This window comes from Patiria miniata, unplaced genomic scaffold (genome assembly GCF_015706575.1).
Source record: "Patiria miniata isolate m_02_andy unplaced genomic scaffold, ASM1570657v1 HiC_scaffold_20, whole genome shotgun sequence".
In the NCBI taxonomy this organism is placed as follows: domain Eukaryota; kingdom Metazoa; phylum Echinodermata; class Asteroidea; order Valvatida; family Asterinidae; genus Patiria; species Patiria miniata.
In genome coordinates, this window is record NW_024037059.1 from 36,742,403 (window position 1) to 36,753,356 (window position 10,954).

Sequence of the window (10,954 nt, forward strand, 5' to 3'; positions counted from 1 at the left end):
CTACAGTCCTAAAAAGGACCGATGTCAAATGAATTTCGGACAATGAAATCTCGCCTCGTTTACCTACCTATTGGTCACGTTAAACGTGACCCTGACTCTAACACGTGACCTAGCTGTAGCTGAAGGGCTTCCACCCTTCATGAAATATTCAACTTTTGCGCGCGCGCGCGTCATGCGCGCATACGTTCATGTATCACTGATTGGCAGAGTCCTTCACAAGTCACAAACATCATACCTCCAGTATGGGCACCGTGCACAAGCACCCCTTTAAAGACCAGAAAAGAAGAGTTGGGGGCCATACCTAGACTAGTTTCCGGTCCATCCACTGCGGACTTCGAATGATCCAAAGTTATTGGTGCGGGGATTAGTCTGGGAGGTGCTTTGAAAGATAAAGTCGGACGCGAACCAGTACATAGTTTACACGCCTTGTGTCCCGTCCACGGGACTCTCCAAAGTGGTTCGAAAACGCCCTCTTTGCTAGCGCATGGAGCCCATAGGGGCGTTCATTATTATTGCACTAGTCGCCCCTAGAGGTATTCATGACAACACCAACATACCTCTAATATAGGGGCGATCGCTAGTATGACGTTAATTAATTTCAAACCACGCCCACATTAAGTAGTATTAATATTAGACACCGGAAGTTAACGCACTTGTACTGGAGTGTCATCCGATGGGCGTTAGTTATCTTGGTGCGCGCGCGCGTGTACGTGTATGACGAAGTCACAAACGAACTGCTGGATACATGTAGGGCTATAGGCCGCTTGCAGACGCGTTCGATAATTGACGCGCGAAGGTGCACGACGCCATGTTATGGGACAAAATGTGCATGAATAGATATACGCCTGTCCCACAACATGGCGTCGCGCGCCTTCGCGCGTCGATTATCGAACACATCTGCAAGCGGTCTATAGGGCCGGCTAATGTTGAGTTTGTGTAACCAGGCGGATATGAACTGACAACGAAGAAACCCACCTATCCGCCGTGTGCAAGGGGAAAAGATCGCGGGCGGGATGAAGCCCGTTCATACGGGGTTTTATACGGGGTAATCATATACAATACCACTGCCCGTCTTGCAAGCAAGTGGACAGTCAGTGAGGTACGCGGAGGAGTATCAAGTCGGGGGGCCGGGGCCGGGCCGCAACATCCGCGGCGCCGAGATGTAGACATATTTTTTTCTCCGGATAAAAAATTCCAATAACTTATGTCAATTAACATGCATGCCTGAGGGGGGACAGTCAGTACATACAGTGATTGCAGTCACAGTGTAGCCTAGCCACAGATATCCGCGCCGACCACAGATAAACGCACGCGCCGACGGTGGTTCCATGACGTGAAAGGGCGCCACCAATCTTAGTTTGCAGAGGAGCGCGGTGCACCTAGCAACAAGACAAGTGCAAGATGGCTGCGTCCATGAGTCCGGAAGAGGCCGAACAAGTGGCATTGTTACCGGTAATTTTGTTCATTTTTTAACCGTTAGCTGTAGATAAAATGATAATAAACTATGATGAATAGGTAAGAAACTTAAACGCTACATAAATCATCAAAATTCGTGCCATTTTGGTGTATTCTCGACCTTCCATAATCTGCGCAGGTAACGCTTATTTTGCGACGCGCGCGAGCTGTTGCCACCTGTTGGGCACAATTGCAGAATACCCCGCCACTCGATCTACCCACCTCGTAGCCGGCTTCGAGGTCACGGTTGGTTGACCTCAATAGACATTCTCAGCGCTACTTGTATGTATAGTCGGACTCCCTATTATCGTGGCATCCCTATTATCGCGGCATGGGAAATTTCTCTTTTTACAGTGTCAAAACTCTTTCAAGTGGCGATTTTTATCCAGTTCACCAGTCATCAAGGATTTTCTACCGAGTTGTATAAAAAGGACGATTAAAAAATGTTGTGCCTTTCGGGACTTTTAACGATTTTAATAAATATTAACGTTTTCCAAAACTTGCAAAATTTTCCCTCACCGTGTCTGCTAAAAAAGGTACCGTTTATATTTTAACATAAATCTTTAATTGCGCTCTGTCCATGAAAGTTCCATTGTCTGGTTCCTATTCTTCAGCTGCAAATGTAAAATGAAGTCGAACGACGATATTTGCAGCGCGAAATCGTAACAACTTTTACGGGATCAAAATAAGCACCGCGCGTTAGCGAAAATAAAACGGCACACCGTGTAAAGTGAATGGCGCCCTCAATCGCCGATCAGTAGATGTGCCTCAGGGATTTGTGTTCTCCTTTCGGGGGAAGGGCAGGGTCTTAAGAAATCATCCTGCAGACATTTTGTCTTTAATCAACTTGAACGTTACAGAGAAAATATCAGACTTTATTCAGGGGGTGTTTTGGTCAAACATAAACTATGAACAAAAAAGTTGGGATCATTATAAAAAACACTTCCCGCATACCGCGATAATAGGGAGTCCACCTCCGTTCGCACACGCCGCGCATGTCGATTTTCACAGGCATCGTACACGGAATAAACCACACCACCCGTCCGATTTTTTTATATTAATTTAAAAAGGAAGAGTTATACTACACATAAGACAGGACAATTCTGGAAGGTTAGTGGGCAATCTCTATTCCGAACGAGAAACGTGATAAGTACCGCGATAATACGGCGTTCCATCCTACTGTGCATCATGCTCCATTGCACTCCCACTTCGTAACCGCGTAGCCGCCAACAGGGTAGTTGGTTTGGACCATTGAGGAAGGAATATATTCCTTCCTCCATGTTTGGACTTAGAATTTTTTCAGCAACTCCCATTCCTTTTGTGTTGCTTCGTTCTCAAGCATATTCAAGGGGACTCCCACTCTGTATCCGCGTAGCCGCCAACAGGGTGGTTGGTCATGTTGGTTTGGACTTAGAATTTTTTTCAGCAACTCCCATTCCTTTTGTGTTGCTTCGTTCTCAAATAATGGACCCCCACTCAGTATCCGCGTAGCTGGCATGGACTTGAATTGTTTCTTTTCCATTGATTCCAACCTCGTAGCCAGAGAATTTAGGGGTGTATTTCTGAGTGGCGGGGTATTCTGCAATTACTCCCCTAATTTTATACGCCTCTGCGTAGCGTAGTCCCATAAATGTAACTGAAATACTGGACTAGGCCTAGCCCATAAATGTGGCCAATTTACTGGACTAGGCCTACCTCCGTATATAAAAGCCACACTTCCACCATGTACAAAAACGTACATGTCGAACTTTGTCAAATTTTGATTTTCACATTTAGGCTTAGTTTGTAGTTTATTTTTGCTTTAGAAGCATAGGCCTACTCACCCTATGTATAGGCTAATCAGAGTGTGCTGCCTTTTTCAGATGTCTAATTTTCGTTAAATTTCAAGTTGAAATTTTGATACGCAAATGTGTGCAAACGAATCTGGAAATTTAACCAAAAATAGACATCTGAAACAGTTGATTTTCAAATCAGCCTTTCATTGCTCAATACAAAAAAGTTATGATTTTTTTTTTCCTGGACGTGACCATCGCCAACTGGATGCCTGTAGACTTCAACGATGTACATGTACTGCTAAGTACAGTGCCATGCACTTCTTGTAAAATCAAATCGTTGCATGTCTCAACAAATCGTCAACAACACCATGAAGTAACACTCCACTCCATATGAAGGTTGCCATGTTGCATCTATGAATGAATGACTGATTTCTCACTTCTTGAAATTGTAATGGTGTCAGAACATCATTAATGTGATCTACAACTAGTCTTAGCCATCTTAGCTACAGCTGTTCACTTACTGTCAAAAAGTACCAACAAAAATTCCCGGTGAATTTTTCCTTCGGAACCAAGCATTTGTTTACTCATGTTTACTAATGTTTGCTCATTTGTTGTGACTTCAGAAACCTCAGGGGCGTCTGAAGCTGGCCCAGTGCCTCCGCTGGGATCTGAGCGGCTTCAGCGAGGAGGACCACATGCGGGAGTCCATCCTGCTGGACTACCTGCATGACAGCCTCCTGTTTGCTGCTGGTCGCGGCTTCCCCTTGCACCAGGTGTGCGGCGTGCTGAACCTGGCCCGAGAAATGCAGGAGCAAACCATTGGTATGTACAATGTAGAAGTTGATGTCATTGCAGTGGATTCTATGGGCTCGGTGCACAAGTATCCTCTCGACAGTTACAAAACGAAGAGTTGGGGGAGACCACTGGGAGGGACATTCAAACGGATCGCTGACGAAGCCTGATGCTGATGCGAAGACGCATTCTGAGTAATAATAAGTCCTGGGTAATTTGCGCGGCTTCCTTGCAAATAAGGTGTTTGGGGACTATGGGCTGCGTGTCCAAGTACCCCCTCAATGGCCAGAAAGGGAGAGTTGGCAAAGAGAGGCATTTGAACGCATCGTCGACAATCCCTGACGATCACGCGAAGACGCTATGGCTTTGTGCACATTCAGGATAAATGTATTGTGTGTCCTTTGCGCTATACGGGCGTGAACCAGTATGCACACGCTGCGTGTCCCATCCACGGGGCTCCCAAAAGTGGTTAAAAAAACGCCCTCTCTTGTTGGCGCACGGAGACCATAGGCTAGCCCCTCTGGGACCGGCAAAAGGTCATAGGAAAATAAAATAAAACATAATTCATACACAAAACCTTTTTGTTTTTGCAGGCCAGCCGCTCAGCCACGCCATCCGACTGTACCGGCAGAAGTCTGTGGAGTACGCTAAGCGAGGTCGCATCTCGGACAAGAACCTGAAGATCTTTACCAGTCACTTCTTTGCTACATTCATGAGGCATTACAGACTCTATCAGTTTGTCTTCACGCGGCCCCGCGATCCCATGGTCAGCCAGCTGGGGCTGGAGGTCCAACCACCCCCGGATACTTTTGAGTTGAAGGTATAAGTTTTTTTCTCTGTCTTACATTTTTTTTGGGTATTTTGAGGTTCATTAGGAACTAGGATATGGCATACACTGTCTTCTGTTAGAGTGGTCAATGGCGGCTCCAGACTCTAAAAAAAATTGGGGGGGGGAGGGGCAAGGAAATAATTGGGGGGGTGTCCAAAAAAAATTCTCAAGCCTGTGTACGCACGCGTATCATTGTCAATGGTCCGGAAAAAGCCACTAGAGCAGCTTAGAGGTGTAGTTGTTTTTATGAATGAGAAATGTATCAAACCGCAGAATGGTGTATAACATGTGAAACAATGTACAAAGACGTTGGCTGCACACTATCTACGGCTGTATAATGCATGTGTGGCGAGTCTTGTCCAAATTTCCAATGTTTTAATGCTTTCATTGGCCCCAAATGTTTTGAATCTTCACAGCAAAGGAAATGAACATAATTAATCTACTTGTAGATAAAGTGTTCAGGGAAAACTGGGGGGGGGGGGGGCGATGGGGGGCAAACTGGGGGGGGGGGCACTTTTGATTGGCACTAGACTTGTGATTGACTTGTGGTTGACTTGTGGTTGACTTTTGATTGACTTGTGATTGACTTGTGGTTGACTTGTGATTGACTTGTGGTTGACTTGTGATTGACTTGTGATTGACTTGTGATTGACTTGTGGTGGACTTGTGGTGGACTTGTGGTTGACTTGTGGTTGACTTGTGATTGACTTGTGATTGACTTGTGATTGACTTATGGTTGACTTGTGATTGACTTGTGGTTGACTTGTGATTGACTTGTGATTGACTTGTGATTGACTTGTGATTGACGTGTGGTTGACTTGTGATTGACTTGTGGTTGACTTGTGGTTGACTTGTGGTTGACTTGTGATTGACTTGTGGTTGACTTGTGATTGACTTGTGATTGACTTGTGATTGACTTGTGGTTGACTTGTGATTGACTTGTGATTGATTGTGGTGGTTGACTTGTGGTCGACTTGTGGTTGACTTGTGGTTGACTTGTGGTTGATTTGTGATTGACTTGTGATTGACTTGTGATTGACTTGTGATTGACTTGTGATTGACTTGTGGTTGACTTGTGGTTGACTTGTGGTTGACTTGTGATTGACTTGTGATTGACTTGTGATTGACTTGTGGTTGACTTGTGGTTGACTTGTGGTTGACTTGTGATTGACTTGTAATTGACTTGTATTGACTTGTGGTTGACTTGTGGTTGACTTGTGATTGACTTGTGGTGGACTTGTGGTTGACTTGTGGTTGACTTGTGGTTGACTTGTGATTGACTTGTGATTGACTTGTGATTGACTTGTGGTGGACTTGTGGTGGACTTGTGGTTGACTTGTGGTTGACTTGTGATTGACTTGTGATTGACTTGTGATTGACTTGTGGTCGACTTGTGGTCGACTTGTGGTCGACTTGTGGTTGATTTGTGATTGACTTGTGATTGACTTTTGATTGACTTGTGATTGACTTGTGATTGACTTGTGGTTGACTTGTGGTTGACTTGTGGTTGACTTGTGATTGACTTGTGATTGACTTGTGGTTGACTTGTGGTTGACTTGTGATTGACTTGTATTGACTTGTGGTTGACTTGTGGTTGACTTGTGGTTGACTTGTGATTGACTTGTGGTGGACTTGTGGTGGACTTGTGGTGGACTTGTGGTTGACTTGTGGTTGACTTGTGATTGACTTGTGGTGGACTTGTGGTGGACTTGTGGTGGACTTGTGGTGGACTTGTGGTTGACTTGGGATCTGAATTGTGTCTGACTTGTGATTAATTTGTGATTAATTTGTGATTGACTTGTGATTGACTTCTGATTGACTTATGTTTGACTTCTAATTTACTTGTGATTTGATTTTTACAGACCAATTTTTATAAACCACTTAATATTTGGATATAATTCTTTGGAAGTGGTGACCTCAGTACATGTACTGTGCAAATTTTTTCACAATTTTTTATATATTTTTGAATTTCAAATATTTTTTGCTATCTGGTTAGGAAAGCAAACCAGAGCACATCTGGCAGTACAACCAGAAGTTGGCAGCCATCGAGAACGAAGAGCGAACCCGGATGGAATCCCTGCAATTAGAGAGAGACGAGCTGCTTAGACAGGAACCCGACACTAACGAGCCTCTGTGTGCATTGAATGAAGCTGGGGCACCACTCCAAGAGGAGGTAGGCAGGGTTCATGGGCTCCATGCTTGAACTAGCGAGGGCGCATATTTACCATTTTTCGCATGCATAATATTTTATTTATTTACATGAGTTTTTTTTTTTTTTATGCACTAAGTATTTTATTCTAAATGTGCAAAAAGCCATAGTAGTAAAAATGCACCACCTACTTTTCATGCATGGAGTCCGTAGTGGCTATTGGGCAAATGGGGAAAATTGAAGGCGGTGAAGATGAGACAAACACAAAGTGTATCTGTAGATTACAGTTTTCCCCAATAAATTTGCAATTTAAATTTGAATAGCATCTGGTGCGCTGACTTCCTCAAATGCTTGGCAATTTTCAATTCTCTAGACCAAAGAGACTGTTACTATATCACTTGATTTGGAGCAAGCCTTACTCAAGCAACCCCAGCTCTGGAATGGTCTGGCGTCTTTGTGCCATTCTCAAAGAAGGTGCTGAGCGTCTCTGTTATGTAACTATGCAAGAGCTTGCCCTGAATCACGTGATATAGCAAAAGTGTTTTTGGTCTGGAGAATTCAGAGTTAAAATGTGCCAAGCATTTTGAGCAAGTCAGCGTGCCAGACACTTTTCAGATTTAACTCCCAAAGGGTAAAGGTGACTTGCAAATGGCTTTTACTTTATTCTGCTTGCCTCTGCCAGGTCCTCTCTCGGGCGATCCGAGAGGCTACCAGCCTCCAAGGCACTTACACCGAGCGCCTGCTCCAGGCCAGAGTGGAAGAGACCCACGAGGATATGGACTACTACTTTGAGAAGACCGCACTGCCCCGCCCGGCGGCCCTGGGCCCGCCCCCGCGAAGCAAGTCCCCACCCCGCGCGCCGGCCAGAAGCAAGACGGCAAGCACCAAGAGCGGGGGAACCGGGGGGAAGAACTCCCTCGGCAGCGCGTTGCCCAAAGGATCAGCCAAGTCATTGCGATCCAAGACACCCAAGTCTGTTAAGAGCTAAGGGGCTTACATTTCAATCGGTGGGTAGAGATAATCGTCGGCAGGCAAGGAAATTGGTTTGTCTAATTCAAGAAATGCCACCAATATATCAATAAAAAGCCTGAAACACTACTAAAAAACCTGAAACTACCCTTTCAGCAATGTGTTTTCTGGATGTTTCAGACCAAATCCAGCACTTTTAATTTGTCAAATATTTTGAAAAAAAAACCCCTGAATTCAGGTTAAAACCTGAAAAGTGGCATCCCTGTAATTCGGACATGTACATGTACCCCTGGTGTAGTGGGAAATTTGGACTCTGTGAAATACGGACTCTTTGGTTGTATTGCGCATGCCTTAGTGAACATAATTCATGACTTAACCCCTCTCCAGACGCGACTAATTTCACCAAGTGCATTGTACACAAAGCACCAATGTTTTGACTAAAGCACAAATAGGTTTACTAACTAAATGATATTTTAGTGAAATGTTTTCTTCAAATTAGGTTTTGCCCTTCACCAATGTTTAAACACTGTATACTCAGTGATGGAAAAAAAATTCCATCTTATAACAGTTTATGGGGTACCTGCTGCTATGTACATCAGATTCGAACCAGCCAACCGATCCCGTTAGCTCGATGGTCGAGTGGTAAGACATCTGCACTAAAAAGCAGGAGGTCGTGGGTTCGAGTATACAGTGTTTGAACGTCGGTGAAGGGCAAAACCTAATTTGATTTAAATCACCCGACGCAAAATTCCATCTTAGGCCAAAAAAAAAAAATATTCGGTCTCTGGTCAGACCAAAGTTCCGGAATTGACGCGGCCACGCGGCTTTTTTTTTGTTTTGTTTTTTCTTTTTTTTTTTTTACTTCAAGCTTGGATTGTACAGACAAGGTGTCCTCATGTACATTGGTGTCCTCCATAATTTGCCTTGGTGCTTTCAATCATTTGCCTTGGTGCAATTTCCCATTCCTTGATGCTCTTTGGTAAAAAAAATTAAGGTGCAGAAATAGAGGGCGCTGTTGGAGCTACCGCGGAACATTTTGGAGAAAAAAAAGATCGACGCGCATGATTAAAATCGACGCGCGCGCTGACCAGAGACCGACTTTTTTTTTTTTGGCCTTATAATTAATTTTTTCTTCCTCTCTAATTTTTTGCTAGGCAAAACAAAAAAGTTGCAAGGCAGTATGTTCTGCTTAAAGTTACCCAGCCTGTGCTCTTGACAACTTTCAATTGTATGTTTTATTTAAATTATAAAAGCTACTTTTGTTTCTGTTTTGGACAATTTGAAACTACGCTTTCATTTCGGGTTGCTTTACGGCTCGTAACGCACAAAAGATACAGTTGAATCGCATTTTCTCAGTTTTGTGACCTGAGCATTATTTTTTTGCTTAGTGCCGCCGGTTCCATCAAGGCGTAAACAAATCGCAGGTCGACCTGATACCGCCCTTAAGGAAACAAGTGAGTGACCGTGTGAAATGTGATTGAAATGCCAACCGCAAGCATTATTTTAATTTGATTTCAAAAAAGGAAAGTTTACAAAGTGCTGTTTATCTGTTTATACTTCTGTTTACGCAACAAAAATTTTAGACAATCAAAAATTCATTTATAATATTGTCTTTATTAAATGATCGATAATTGTAACAAGGCCGCACGCGAGAAGCTGTGTGCCTTTTTTCATGCAAATTTACATCTCTTTAAGTGGGCACTGCATCCTGAAATCCCGAAAATTTTCATGTTTTGGATTGTTTACTTAATCCTATTTCAAACATTTGGTCGAAAGGAAACCAAACTAATGTCTTACCGTTCCTGAGAAAAAAGGTGAACAAAATACTTGGTTGTTTACATCAGATACGACGGAGTACACATGTGTTTTTCCTGTCGTTTTCAGTCAGTGTACGATACACGTTGTGTATGTCACATAAATCACACACAGCACCAATGCACAAATGTGGTTTCTTACACATCTGCAGAAGGCGAACACTTTACATTGCTGCGAGCGGGTCGCCGACAGATATTTCCGGCCTCACTCCTGCGCGTGTATATCTTTGATCCGTTCCGAATACCACAAAAGTTTTGCGTGTTGACACAGCCTCTGGCGTGGACTGGTTAAGAAGGGTGCATAACAACTAACCTGTGGAAGTTTCAGCGCAGTGGATACTTTTTGCTGTGCATTTTAAGCAAACGTACATGTTTACACAATGTTTTGGGTCTCTAACTGCACTCCGGTACTAACGCACATAACCATCAATATTAGTTTCCGTCACAGGGTATTTGATACCAGTCCTATCTGATTCTGAACTTTTAGTGAGTTTCTGTCATTAAATCGATACTGTTTTCTGGGTAACTGCAAATGATTGTACGTGGCTTTATGGAGATGTTTAAATAATAACTTGTAAATACATCTAAAATGTTTATATCTATGCAGAGAATTTAATGAAAAGCACAAAATTTATTTATACTCAGTGAACACGATGAATGATTGCAATTGAAGTTGTTTGGTTTATTTTTCTTAAAGCAGAAACTATGAGCATTTCCAACCACCAGACCATCTTTACAGGGAAGAATACAGTTGGCGCATGTGTACATGTACATGTAGGGAGAAATCTCACTTTGCACTCCCCCACACAAGCTAACCTAAATTTAGACTTTCAGATGGTTTTTGACATTTTTCGCTTTTAGATGGTCTCTGAAATTCTCAAGTGTATTATTAATATTGATGTTAACTAAACAAAACATTTCAACAAAGCATTTTTATATATTGAAGTATATATTTAACAATTTTTGACTGCTGTAATGTGGGATATGACGTTTTTTAACATCCGGGGGCGCATAGCATCCGAGGCGAAGCCGAGGGTGCTATTTGCCCAGAGGGGGTTAAAAATGGCATATCCCACATCACAGCAGTCAACAATTGTTTTGTTATATCGTGCCAATAAAATGGTTGAAGTAAGGAATAAATTATATCACTGCGATGTAGCCTTTGATAACT

General features: G+C 43.2%; 1 protein-coding gene across 1 annotated transcript; it reads left to right on the forward strand.

Annotated features, from left to right (window-relative positions):
* Nucleotides 1-1,305: 1,305 nt before the first annotated feature.
* Nucleotides 1,306-8,141, forward strand: LOC119729139 (uncharacterized protein C8orf74-like). Its single transcript, XM_038201663.1, has 5 exons — nucleotides 1,306-1,452; nucleotides 3,854-4,052; nucleotides 4,616-4,842; nucleotides 6,848-7,024; nucleotides 7,683-8,141. The coding sequence occupies exons 1-5, from the start codon at nucleotides 1,402-1,404 to the stop codon at nucleotides 7,986-7,988; spliced, it is 960 nt and encodes a 319-aa protein (XP_038057591.1). The 5' UTR covers nucleotides 1,306-1,401; the 3' UTR covers nucleotides 7,989-8,141.
* Nucleotides 8,142-10,954: the final 2,813 nt, after the last annotated feature.

Bases quoted from the DNA above. Each gene is read 5' to 3' on its own strand.
- LOC119729139 (XM_038201663.1), top strand. From the start codon at position 1,402: ATGGCTGCGTCCATGAGTCCGGAAGAGGCCGAACAAGTGGCATTGTTA. The intron at 4,053-4,615 runs GTATGTACAATG...TTGTTTTTGCAG, and splicing joins AATGCAGGAGCAAACCATTG to GCCAGCCGCTCAGCCACGCC. The intron at 7,025-7,682 runs GTAGGCAGGGTT...TGCCTCTGCCAG, and splicing joins GGGCACCACTCCAAGAGGAG to GTCCTCTCTCGGGCGATCCG.